Source organism: Microtus pennsylvanicus, chromosome 10, assembly GCF_037038515.1.
Source record: "Microtus pennsylvanicus isolate mMicPen1 chromosome 10, mMicPen1.hap1, whole genome shotgun sequence".
In the NCBI taxonomy this organism is placed as follows: domain Eukaryota; kingdom Metazoa; phylum Chordata; class Mammalia; order Rodentia; family Cricetidae; genus Microtus; species Microtus pennsylvanicus.
The window spans coordinates 57,231,648-57,245,450 of NC_134588.1; the positions used below are offsets into that span (position 1 = coordinate 57,231,648).

Genomic DNA, 13,803 nt, shown 5'->3' on the forward strand with positions numbered 1-13,803 from the left:
CTCTAGCATGATGTGAAGAATCGTCGCACCTTCTTAAAGCGGACCAAGTATGAGGACCTGCGCTTGGAAGATTTATTTATAGGCAACAAAGTGAATGTCTTTTCTCGACAACTGGTGCTGGTTGACTATGGGGACCAGTACACAGCTCACCAGCTGGGCAGCAGGAAAGAGAAGTAAGAAAACAGTTCTGCTGTCTTTTCCATGGAAACATCACACATGACTTTGGCTTCTAGCTTCTGATTTCCTACTTCTCGATGGGGTTGTCTCAGCACACTTCTTTCCAGTGGGCCCAATATAATGTATTAACATTTTTTAAATAGTTTGGACTTGTTCCTGGTTAGAATAAGAGTGATAGCCGTAGTCTTGAGAGGTGATTATTTTGAGGGGAGGAGGGTGAGAAGCTTTTACACTCTCCTTTTTTATATTTCTCACTAAAATCAAAGACTGTTTGAGCATGAAATCTTCCTAAGGATAGGCATGGCTTTGGGAGAGAGGAAGTAATGATGCCTGAATCAACATAAACTTAGAAGACAAGTTATTTCTTGCAAAACTGAAGGCTTTGTGGAGCTGTTTGGTGTTGATGATAAAAGATAGGTTGAATTGCCACCCAGTTAGATGAGCCGGGATAAAATGCTAGTCAAAGGAATGAGTATAAAGAAAGATAGAAAGGCGGGAATTCCTTTCCAAAGTTGAGAAGGACTGTTATTCTGGTTGAATAAGGTGGTGGCTAAAACTTATAAAAGTTTAATTACTAAAATAATGGTCTGAATAATTACGGAAGTAATAAATATGAATAGGAAATAAGAAGTGTGTGTGATTAATAGAAAGGAGTAATGCAGGCTGGGGCAGCTAAGTTGGTAGAGTGTTCGCCTAGAATGGACGAAGCCCTGAAGGCCCGGGTTTGAGTCCCAGCACTGTTGTAAAACTTGGGGGGGGGGCACATATATGTTATTCCAGTACGTGGGAAGTGGAGGTAGGAGGATAGGAGTTCAAGGTTTTATTAGGTTACATAGGGAGTCTAAGGTCAGGTTGGACTTCATGGGATCCTGCCTTAAAAAATAAGACGGGCAATGGTAACGCACACCTTTAATCCTAGCACTCACGAGGTGGAGGCAGGCGGATCTTTGTGAGTTCAAGGATGGCCAGGGCTGTTACACAGAGAAATTCTGTCTCAAAAAACAGATAGGTAGGTAGGTAGGTAGGTAGATAGATAGATAGATAGATAGATAGATAGATAGATAGATAGATAGATAGATAGATAGAGATAGACATATAAAGTAAATAAATGAATGAAATTAAACAATAAATAATAAAGCTCATAGACAGTCCAAGTCAAGAATGGAAGATTTAGGGGCTGGAGAGATGGCTCAGTGGTTAAAAGCACTGGCTCCTCTTCCAGAGGTCCTGAGTTCAATTTTCAGCAACCACATGGTGGCTCACAACCATCTGTAATGGAATCTGGTGTCCTTTTCTGGCCTTTAGGCATGCATGTAGACAGAACCATGTATACATAATAAATAAAAAATCCTTTAAAAAAGGAATGGAAGATTTAGAAACATCTGGAGTGAGATGGTGGATGAGAAGCTGTCTCAAAGTGATGCACTAAGTGAAACAAGGCAAGATATCAAAGAATAAGCTCAGTTCCAAGAGAGAAAGATCAGGAGAACATCAGAAATCACAAAGAAAGAGCTTGCTTTGGGGACTTTTATTCAGCTACGGATAGTGAAATTCTGATATCTGCAAGAAAGTAGATAGAACTGGAGGTCATTACATCAAGTGAAATAAGCCAGACTGATGAGAGATATCATATGCTTCCTTTAATATATGTGGGATGTAGGTAGATGAATGGATGGGTGGGAGGTGGGAAGTGGGAGATAGATAGATAGACAGACAGACAGACAGACAGACAGACAGACAGACAGACAGACAGACAGACATCATATGCTTCCTTTAATATATGTGGGATGTAGGTAGATGAATGGATGGGTGGGAGGTGGGAGATAGATAGATAGATAGTGTTCTTCTGTTCTTCTTCTTCTTGTTCTTCTTCTTGGTCTTCTTCGGACACAAAAGGACGCAAGACACAACAAAACCCACGTGGAGCGAGCTTTATTGCAGCATGCAGGAGAGAAGGGGAAAAGAGAACGAACAGGCGGCTTTCCCGCTTTTAAAGGGTTCCCCACGCATGTGCGTCAAACGCCACGTTCTGCGCCTGCCGCAGCCTTTGCGTGGAACGCTAGGGGCTCCTGGGAAATGTAGTTCCCCACGCGAGCTACGCTCAGGGGCCTTCTGGGGAATAACATTTCCACCCTTTTTAATTTATTAAAAATATGGGGGGTTGAGAGTCTAAATGGGTAGGGAATAGGGGCGTAGCCCAGTCTCTCATAACTACTTCCTGCTGACTTTGGGCGTCGAGGGATCCGGGGAGTATCAATTGTCCTGGTGATGTCCTGTTGATTATGTCGTGTCCGCTGATGTTCTGAGGTGGCTGATTGAAGAAATCGCATCAGTCTGAGGGATCCGGGGAGTATCAATTGTCCTGGTGATGTCCTGTTGATTATGTCCTGTCCGCTGATGTTCTGAGGTGGCTGATTGAAGAAATCGCATCTGTCTGGCTTTTGGGTAGCTGGGTCGTTGTTAAGGTGCTAGAAAACAAAAGTCGCATTAGTAGAGAAGAAAATTAGTAGAGAAGAAAAGAGGAGGTTTGGGAAGTTAAAGAGGAGATTTTGGGAAATTAAAGGGGAAATTTGGGGTGGGGGGCTTTAGGAGGTTTGGGGTTAAGAATAATAAAAAATTGAATGGTGCTTATTCCGTTAATGATCCGTTTGGGCCTGCTTCATTCAGGTGGATTGGGCTGGCTTCTTGGAGCTTAAAGGAAATGTCTTAAAAGAAATAAATTCTTAACCATGTATGATATTTTGGGCATTACTTTAACATCCAGGAGACACTGCTGCAGTCAGTGGCGGACCTGTTGTGTCAAGGAACTTTGTTAAGAATTTGCTTACCATCTGACAGACAGATAGAGAGATAGATAGATAGATAGATAGATAGATAGATAGATAGATAGATAGATAGATAGAGTGTAGAAAAGGAACTAGGGAGGAGAGAGGACTGGAGGGAGTGGGGAACAAGAGAGCATTCATGTATGTCATGAAAGCAGACAGACTTTTGGGGGATGGAGTTGGGACTAACAAGAAATGAGTCACCATTGGGGAGGGCCAGGGTTGTAAAAAAGAACAGAGTATAATGATACGAAAATATCACTATGAATCACATTTCATATACTAGCTAAAAAAAATTTTTTTAAAGAAAATGGTGTCAACTGTAAAGTGTGGGGGAGCAAAAAGGGTCACCCAGTGGGAAGGTGTTGACAGAGGTATCTGTCCTGCCAGGTCCCACAGCCTTTCAGTCCCAAATAAACACACAGAGGTCTACATCAGTTATAAACTGGTTGGCGTATTAGCTCAGATTTCTTATTAATAATTGACATTAATCCATAATTCTTGTCTGTGTTAGCCACGTGGCTTGGTACCTTTATCAGTGAGGCATTTTCATCTTGCTTCCCCTGCATCTGGGTGATGACTACAGACTCAGCCTTTCCTCTTCCCAGAATTCTCCTGTTCTGGTTGCCCTGCCTACACTTCCTGCCTGGCTACTGGCCAGTCAGCGTTTTATTAAAGCAGTACAAGCAACAAATCTTTCTACAGGGTAGAAGACCATTGTCCCACATCAGGAAGGAGTGGGCAGCACACTGCTCCACTGTGGCTCCCTGGCAGAGTTGGCAGGAAGGGATGGGAGCAGGGAGGGACAGAAGCCTCGTCCAAGTTTTATGCCAGGTGGCGCTGGTGAGAAGACATTGGCGTTGTCAAGTGGAATATATGTTTATGAAAGGGTCCAGCCCGAGGAGGGAGAGATGGCAGGGGTGGATAAGGGTGAGGGACGAGCAAAATTCAATGCTGTAAGTTATGAGAATGTAATTGTGAAACCTAGTGCTCTGTGCAATAAGTAAGATAAAGTTTAATACCTGAAAACTAAAGAGTCATGAGAATTCAAACATAGGAGGCTGGGTAGGACCTGGATATGATCTTCTAATTCTATTTTACTTTATCTCTATGTCTTTTATGACACTGGGAAAGTATCTGTAAACATTGTAAGGGCCTAATCTGTGTCAGTTGAATGAATTAATAAATTACAAACTCAAGTGTATCTGCTTTTTTCTGTATTTCCTTCTTATCCTCAAGTTATGACTTTTGATCTAATTGATAAGGAAGTTAGAATTGTTTGTCACTAATGTTGTCTATTATTGATCTTAGTTCATAGAACTGGCATGTCCAGTAAGTGTTGAAGACACGACTGATTGATAAAAGACAATGAATGGAAAAATGAAAAAAGAAAAGAAATGAAACTTTAAGAAAAAACTGATGCAGAAAAGCCAGTCTGTCTCTCTTGTTCACAAAAAATGTCCTACAAACATTTATTGAATGAATGAGTGGGATTATGACATTGCAAATGCCTAGTATATAAAAGAGTGAAAATTCCTTACCCTTTCTTTACAGTTCCTTTCTAATTCTTGACATGGTTTGTGCTTAGGTGGTGATGGGTCAGATCTAGAGGGATTGTCTCGTGAAAGACCACCACAGGGGCAGCTGTAAAACAGGGGAAGTCCTACAGTCCAGACCAAGAGCATCATTTATTCTTATGAGATCTTATGAGATTCTTATGATGTTAAAAGTCAGCGAGAGTAAGGAAATAGCATCTTAGCTCTGTGCGTGCGTGTGTTCGTGCATGCATTGAAGTGCTTGTGTGTGCATGTGCGTGTGTGGGTGCCAGAGGTTGACACTGGGACCTTCCTCTGTCACTCTCTCCTCCCCCTTGTGCTAGGATTACAGGCACACAACCACCATGCTCAGTTTGTAACTCAAGCCCTCATGCTCGCGTGGAAAGCGCTTTACCAACTGAGACGTATCTCCAGCCTCTATAATCCCTTTTATGAGTAATAAATAATCTATAGCTTCCATTCATTGTGGATAATGATATATTCTAGTGTTCTAGCTAGTTCTGTGAAAACTTGACATATGCTAAAGTCTCCTGAGAGGATAGAGCCTCAATTGAGAAAATGTCTCCATAAGATTGAATTGTAGGCAAGCCTGTAAGGTATTTTCTTAATTAGTGATAGATAGTGGAGGGCTTTGCCCACTGTGGGTGGTGCCATCCCTAGGCTGGCGGTCCTGGTTCTACAAGAAAGCAGACTGAGCAAGCCATGGGAGCTAGTCAGTAAGCTTGACTCCTCTGTGGCCCCTGCATTAGCTCTTGCCTCCAGTTTCCACCCTTATTTGAGTTCCTGTTCTGATTTCCTTCAGTGATGAACAGCGATATGGAAGTATAAACAAAATAAACCCTTTCTCCCCATGGTGTTTCATCACCACAGAAACCCTAACTGAGACAGCTAGTCCCTGTCTTAGAAGGGCACTTTGCATAATCATCTCAACACACAGCAACGTTAGGTTTTCATTTCAACTCGGAAAGGTAATCTGAGAAGCTGGGATTAATAGTCTGACTGGAGCCAAGTGAAAATAAAAATGGTCCTAATAATTGCTTTTTCTATCTTTTAACTCTGATTTGTGAGGAATGAATGTTCTTAAACTGATCCTATAGGATGGTAAAGTACCTTGGCCAGTCACACTTCTAGACAGTAAAAGGAAACAAACTCTGTTAGACTTTAGTAGTCTAAAATGTGTCTGTTTTTTTTTTTTTTTGCTACGCTTCTAATCCATATGCTGACTAATACAGTTAAATGGGATGAATTTTTAAACTGGATATATTTTCATGTGAATAAATATTGAAGTATTTGGCCTTTGTAAATATAGTTAATGAAAATGCTTGCAGTAGTATATATTCCATTGAGTTGAATTATTTTATCATTTTCTTTTCTGATTCTTTTCTAACTGCAAATGAGTAAATAATAGCAGTCATTTGGTGACTTAAAGAAACTTCTGAATCCAGGAATCTCAGCTTACTTTATGTGTCCATTGTCCTAAAAGAGAGTGCGAGTATTCCGAGCTGCATTGAAGGTGGTATATGTGCTTAGGAGGGTGTATTTGTGTTATAAGGTGTATCTGTGTTATAAGGTGTATCTGTGTTAGAAGGACGTATCTGTGTTATAAGGTGTATCTGTGTTAGAAGGATGGATCTGTGTTAGAAGGGTGTATTGTTAGAAGGATGTATCTGTGTTAGAAGGTGTATCTGTGTTAGAGGGTGTATCTGTGTTAGAAGGGTGTATCTGTGTTAGAAGATCTATCTGTGTTAGAAGGGTGTATCTGTGTTAAAAACGTGTATCTGTGTTAGAAGGGTGTGTCTCTGTTAGAAAGATGTATCTGTGTTAGAAGGGTGTGTCTCTGTTAGAAGGATGTATCTGTGTTAGAAGGGTGTATCTGTTAAAAACGTGTATCTGTGTTAGAAGGGTGTATCTGTGTTAAAAACGTGTATCTGTGTTAGAAGGGTGTATCTATGATAGAAGGATGTATCTGTGTTAGAAGGGTGTATCTGTGTTAGAAGGGTGTGTCTCTGTTAGAAGGATGTATCTGTGTTAGGATGTGTCTGTGTTAGAAGGGTGTATTTGTATTAGAAGGTATTATCTGTGCTTAGAAGGTGTTTAAGGATGGCCTAGGAGAAAGACCTAAATCTCTTTTGAATGTTTAAGTACATCCAAGTAATTACAAACATTTGTTTAACTCAGATAGTCATCTTTAATGCATTCTGTCTATGGGTTCTCTTTTCTCCTGTTAATACTGCGGAACTGTGTTCACTCCTATGAGGCAACTGTGCATCTCTGTCTCAGCACTCGGAAGACAGAGGCAGGCAGATTTCTGTGAGTTCAAGGCCAGCCTGCAGAGCTTCTCTCTCTCTCTCTCTCTCTCTCTCTCTCTCTCTCTCTCTCTCTCTCTCTCTCTCTCTCTCTCTTCCTTCCTTCCTTCCTTTTCCTTTCTTCTTTCTTTTTTCCTTCCTTCCTTCTTTCTTTTTAATTAGATTTTTTTAAACAAAAATACCAATCCAAATTCCCACTCCCTCTCCTCCTCCCGTTCCCTCCACACATCCTCCCACCCCACCTCCCTCTAATCCTAAGAGAGGGTAAGGCACATTGCTTTGTGGAAAGTCCAAGGCCCTCCCTACTACATTTAGGCTGAACAAGGTATACATCCAAAGAGGATAGGTCAAGAAGCCAGCACATGCAGTAGAGATAAATCCCAGTGCCACTGCCAGTGGCCCCTCAGTCTGCCCCAGCCATACAACTGTCAGCCACATTCAGAGGGACTAGTTTGGTCCTATGCTTGTTCCTTCCCAGTCCAGGTGGAGTTGGCGAGCTCCCATTAGCTAAGGTAAACTGTTTCAGTGGATGAACCTTTCATGGTCTTGACCATTTTGCTCATATTCTCACTCCTTCCACTCTTCAACTGGACCTTGGGAGCTCAGTCCAGTGCTCCAATGTGGGACTCTGCCTCTGTTTCCATCTGTTGTGGGACGAAGGTTCTATAGTGATATTTAAGATAATCATCAGTCTGAGTTAGCTGGGGTCATCCTTGTGGATTCCTGGGAATTTTTCTAGAGCCAGGTTTCTTGCAAACCCCATAATGGCTCCCTCAATCAAGATATCTCTTTAACCAGCATGGGTCCAAACTAGTCCCTGTGAATGTGGGTGACAGTTGTATGGCAGGGGCAGACTGCGAGGCCACTGGCGGTGGCACTAAGACTTGTCCCTACTGCTTGTACTGGCATTAGGGAACCTGTTCTCTTTGGATGGATGCCTTGCTCAGCCTGGATGTAGTGGGGAGGGCCTTGGACCTTCCCCAGGGCAGTGTACCTTACCCTCTCTGAGGAATAGATGGGGGGTGTGGGGGGTGGGGGGAATTGGAGAAGGAGGAAGAGGGAACTGGGATTGGTTTGTTTTCTTTTTTAAAAAAAATTAATAAAAAAGAAGGATTTCTCTGAACAACTTGGCTGCTCTTACCAGTTAAAATCTTCACAGAGTGTTTTTCTCCAAGCCACAAGTTGCCTGGGAGACCGTTGTCCTTTATCCGTGAAGTGAGCACATACTTTATGCTTGCAAAGAGAACGTAAGAGAATTCACAAATTGGCCATTGTTTAAAATGTATTGTTGTGTACTCAGGACAAGCATGAATGCATTTTGAGCCGGTCTCGTAGAGGAGCATGTTTATTCCTATCAGTCTGCTGCTTTCAGAGAGGCCTGGCATGGAACTGGCACGCCCCTTGCACAGTGCCCACACTGCGTTGTCTAGGATGTTGTGCTACAGCGGCTGCTGGTCGTCTACTCACAGACAGGTTTGCTGCTGTTTTGCTTAGAGTGCGAAGCCTCTGATAGACGTTCTGTATGGCTCAGGGAGAATCGTGGGTTTTCAGATATCCGCATCCGGCCTGCCTTAGTGAAACCTGGCCAGTCTGCTTTCTCGCTGTCCACTGAGAAGGCGAATTTATCATAATGGTTTTCATACTGTTTCCTCTTGAGACTGCCACCTACTGCATATAATAAGTGCTTGTTTCTGTGCTGGCAGGGAGATGGCTGTGGGAGCTTCTGGACTGAGTGCAGGGCTCTGGTGGGCCCTTTTGGAAGAAGAAAAGACATGATTCATATTTAAAGGCTAGCATGGCACTTGATATTCACATGTATTGTTGGGTCAGAGGGCATTTGGGTGTTTGTGTTTTAACCTTGCCATGAATAGAGACCCAGTAGAAGAATTTATAGTTACTTTTGTGTCAGTGCTGAACTGGAAGCATAGCATGCATAAGTTTAAGTGGTTTGAGAACACTAAATTTCTAGTATATTTAATGTTATTTCTTGGGGGATTAGTTTTCTATATAAAACTATCTTATAGTACATAGACATTTTTAATACCTACATTTTCTAATTTGAGTATTTTTTTTTAAAAAAAGCCATACACATGTTAGGGCTGATGAGATAGTTCACGGTTAAGGCATTTGCCATCAAGCCCTAGGACTGAATTGCATCCCTGGCACCCACTTGGCAGAAGAGAGCTGACTCGCACAATGGCCCTCTGGCCTCCATGTCCAGGCTATGGAACGCTCATGCTCATACCCATGAAAATAAGTAAATGTAATAAAAATGTTTAAATAAAAATAGCAAGTTTAGTGTCCCTTCCTGCCCATTTTCTTCTCTTCTTCTACCACTTCCTCTTATTTTTAATAAATAGAGTCTCGCTATGTATTGTTGCCTGGCCTAGCACTCTCTGTAGACCAGTCTACCTTCAAAGTCAGAATGGAGATGTACCTCCTTTGTCTCCTGGGTGCTGGAATTAAAGGGGTGTGCCACTACATCCTGCCTCTTGCTTTTTAAAAATGAGATTTAGCTTATTTTCATTTCTTTGGGAAAATAGTGATCTTACTTTATATAATTTTTAAGTGATGTCTTTAATACACTTCCCTATATTTTTAATTGGTAATGGTCTGATGTGGTTGTTAAGAAAATGACTGCTTGGAATCATAAATTAAAAACTATAGGACTGTTTTTATTTTCAGATTTATCCTTTTGTTTCTTACAGAACATTAGCCCTGATCAAACCAGATGCAGTATCAAAAGCTGGAGAAATAATTGATATGATAAACAAAAGTGGATTTACTATAACCAAACTCCGAATGATGACGCTTTCGAGGTAACCAATGTGATGCACGTTTTCAGTTATGTAATGTCCTTTTTATTGCCCTTCATTCTTTATCTAAGCAAAAGCACAAAACAAAGAGTCCACAGGATGAAACAAAAGCCTTTTCCTGGATGGCAAATATAGACTATCACGACGAAGGAAGCAAGATAATAGATAGATAATCAGCTAATTACAAAACGACCTAACTCTAAGCCACTAGAAGTTGTCAGATCTACACAGCCCTCATTTAACCGTGTTGACTTCCGTAGCTCTGTTTGCTTTCATAATATCAGTTCTTCACATAATCTCTTCTATGTAAGAATAATGTACTTTATGAAGATAATAGAGGATGCGTTCATCTAACGATTTCTAGAAGTGTTTATTTACATTTAATTCATCTTAGTGTGTATGCCAATATGGCTGTTTACCTCTCTAAAAACAATATTACTTAACCTAATGTAGATATTTTTTGAAGTATTTGATGAAAATAAGACTTATCCTAATAAGCTTTTTCTATTACAAAATAATTGTGACTCCAGGATAAAGTTGTGTTTATCTTGGGAATGGTGACAAAGTATTCACAATGCTGGGCAAAGAACAGAAAAATGCGACCCCTTCTCTTCAGCACCAGTGTCCTGCCCCCCCCCCAACCCAGTTCAAGGCAGACAGAAATAAATGATGTGATGTAGTGTATAGCAACGTTTTGGTCAGTGATGGACTGTGTGTGACGGTGGTCTCATAAGATTCCGATGGAGGTGAGAATGTTTGGTCACCTAGTGATGTTACAGCCCTTACTCTGTGGTACAGCTTTATCACTTGAGGGGATGCTGGTGTAAACAGTAGCTGAAGCTTCCGTCGAGTAAAAGTAGAGCAGAGTAGGCAATACTTAGTAACAAATGACTCATGCTAATATTGACAGGTCCAGTGTAGGCAACGACAGCAGCTCTGAGTACATGTTTGCAGTGACTGGGTCATGCCCAATAGACAACGTTTTGCAGCCCATCTTCCTATCTCCCATTTCTTACATTCTTTCCACTCTTCCTTCTGTGAGTTTCCCTGAGCCTTAGAGTGTATGGTATAAATATCTTACCTAGGGCTGAGCAGTCAGCTGTCTCGTCTCTTGGTACCCAAGCATCGTGGGATCTTCGCATTCATCACTGTTCACTGGAAATAGGCTTGTCTGAGCAAGGCTTGTGAGAGCAGCATTTGTCCATGGGTGTAAATATAATTGCACAGAAGACACTTTGACACCATGTCAATTTAGTTAAACAACAGCAGTGGATTTCCCACAGTGCTCTATAACCTCCCTAGCTGTGGATGATAAAAGATCTTAAAAGCATTGAATACAAAATTAATTCTCAAGTTTAAAGATTGTGGGGTTTGTTTGGTTTTTTTTGCTACCAAATACTTGTAATTTATTTGCAATTTTAAAAATAGCTGAGGGACTGTAGAGATGGCTTGTTAGTGAAGAGCATTGGCTGCTCTTCCAGAGGACCCAGGTTCAATTCCCAGTACCCATGTAGTGGCTCACAACCATCTGTAACTCCAGTCCCAGGGGCTCTGACACCCTCTTCTGGAGCTCTAAGGATACTGTATTCCTATGGTAAACAGATATACAGCTAAATCCTGTACATTTAAAATAAGCAAAGATTGCCAAAAAATTGGTTGATGTTTATATATATTTGTTACCTAGTATAAATTCTTTTTAAATCCAGCAAGAAAGCTGCACAATTGTAAGAAAGACACCTGATTTTGGTAGGGGAAAGAAAGCTTTTTACACCTTTAAGCTTACTGGATCAGATTATAATAAATTTTAATGGAAATGCAGATTTTAATATATATAATTTGTCAAGCGGTTTTAAAAAATACAAACGTAAAGAGCTTTTCCTTGAAGAGTTCTTACAAATGACTAAGCAAAAACTAGTAAATTAGAACCTGAAGGGGCTTGAGATGGTGCTCAGCCGTAGAGCACTCTGTACATGAGTGAGATTCTTGGTTTATCCCCAGTTCATTCGTTCCTTTTCATTTTATTTATGCCCCGGCAATGCTTACCCATTTATGGTGGTTCTCCAGTTGTTCCTACCCTGGGCAGTCCTAGACACTTGTGTTGTCGTCATACCCAAGGCTCCACAGTCTTCCTTTGTGCTGTCTATTAAGCGTTTCTTAGATCTTCCTCTTCATCTTATCCCGTGCACCCCTCCAAGCAGTGCTATCTTCGGGTGTCTGCCACCATCCCTTCTCATAACATGGCCGAAGTATCTCAAGCGCCATTGCTGTATCCTGTAGTTTACTTCGTTGTTGCGCAGCCTATCTCTTTGTGTGAAGCCTAGAATCCTCCGGAGACGCGCCATCTAGATGACAAAAAATAAAATAAGCTGTAGCCAAAATTCTAAAACTTGAAATTAATTCTAAGTTTTGAATTAGAAGATTTCTCTTCATTTTTTTAATGTAATTTGTTTGGACTTTAAATAGCAAACGTTCTTATTGCTCAGATATTTAGCACTGTATTGAGAATGCAGTGAGATGCTGATGAAGTGGAAGATGGATAAAGTGTAACATCAATAAAAAAGTAAACATATCATCTTATCTAATTTTATATCTCAGCATAGGAAGGACTCATACTTGGAATATGCAATTTGGCGAAATAAAAATTTGGTGAAAAAACATAGTTAATTTGTTTGCAGATCAAATGCGTGTGTGTTTTAATCTATATTTTATTAACATAAGCTAAAATAACTATTTCCAGTAACCTTAACTATTGTTATTTTGCTTATTTTATAGGAAAGAAGCCACAGACTTTCATGTAGACCACCACTCAAGGCCTTTTTATAAGTAAGTGCTTAGCTTCAGAACTAAAATTGTTTTCCCATTAACTTCTATTAGAAAGACTTCTTATATCCACCACTAAATACTTGACCCTTAATCAGAAACAAATGGATCACTTATTTAAGTTTTAAGAAACATCCTTTTATATTTCATTGAATTGAAAATGTGTTTGTAATCATATTTTATGCTGGGAATTTTATTGTGCTTTTAAGATCTTTATTTGGTATATTTTGGTATCATTTTATAATTTTTTCTTTTATTTATTTGTTTGTTTATTATGTATACAGTATTCTCAGTATTCTGTCTGCGTGTGTATGCCTGCAGGCCAGAAGAGGGCACCAGATCTCATTACAGGTGGTTCTGAGCCACCATGCGGTTGCTGGGAATTGAACTCAGGATCTTTGGAAAAGCAATCAGTACTCTTGACCACTGAGCCATCTCTCCAGCCCCTTTATTTTTTTTTTATAAAGAAAGCAAACTTTCTTTTTTCATTTTACATACCAATCCCAGTTCCCACTCCCTTCTCTCCTCCCATTCTCTCCACCTACCTCCTCCCCCCCAATTTTGGTATCTTTTACATACAATGCAGTATCACAATATTCACTCTTATCATAGTGGGTGTAGATCCTTCTCCTTCTACATGCTATCTCCTGGAAATGCTCTTCTAAGTGGAAAGGAGAGAGAAGGTAGTGTAAAACAGTCATAAGGTAACAGGGCCTGGCACCCTGTCCTCCTCCTCTCTTTTGCCTCTGCTTAAGAAAGTGAGGAACTGGGATGTCACTCTTTTCAAGTTAACTTTACCATTGCTGCCGTGTGCACATGAAGAGATGGAAAAATGAAATGAAGTATCAGCTTTCCTTCCCAGGGAACTGGGACTAAGGCATAAACTTTCAACAAAGCCCCGTGTGTGTGGTCGATCATTTAGTATATCATAACCCAGAGTAGTTTTCTGCTGATACAGGGCTAGTGTTTGAAGACCTGCTGACAGTCTTTTTCTTTCTCACACGGATTTAGAGTTGTCACTCTCTGTGTTGAAAATGTTACAAAAAGTAATGCTCATTACTTTGTCATTGTACAGTTCTACCCGACTGCCAGGATAAACCATATGAAAATAAAAAGGGAATCACCTTTGTCCTGCTTAGAGTACTGGGAACGCTTAGGTCAACACTGTGCAGTTTAAGTTGATGGAATCATCAGAATTCAGCAGGCCTCTCTTTTCCCCTGCTAACGGTAGTGCACTCCATTCTTGAGGGTTTGGCACTGCCCACGTACGCTTCACCGTGCCCAGAAACTCTGGTCCCTGAAA

General features: G+C 40.8%; 1 protein-coding gene across 5 annotated transcripts in view; it reads left to right on the top strand.

Moving 5' to 3' along the window:
* The window catches only part of Nme7 (NME/NM23 family member 7), a 140,438-nt gene that overhangs the window by 28,785 nt on the left and 97,850 nt on the right, over nucleotides 1-13,803 (top strand). For all 5 annotated transcript variants that reach the window (XM_075988463.1, XM_075988462.1, XM_075988464.1 and 2 more), the window contains 3 exons: nucleotides 7-173; nucleotides 9,573-9,683; nucleotides 12,453-12,503. In XM_075988463.1, the coding sequence (XP_075844578.1) occupies nucleotides 7-173; nucleotides 9,573-9,683; nucleotides 12,453-12,503 (329 nt within the window). The remainder of the gene's footprint in view (nucleotides 1-6; nucleotides 174-9,572; nucleotides 9,684-12,452; nucleotides 12,504-13,803) is intronic.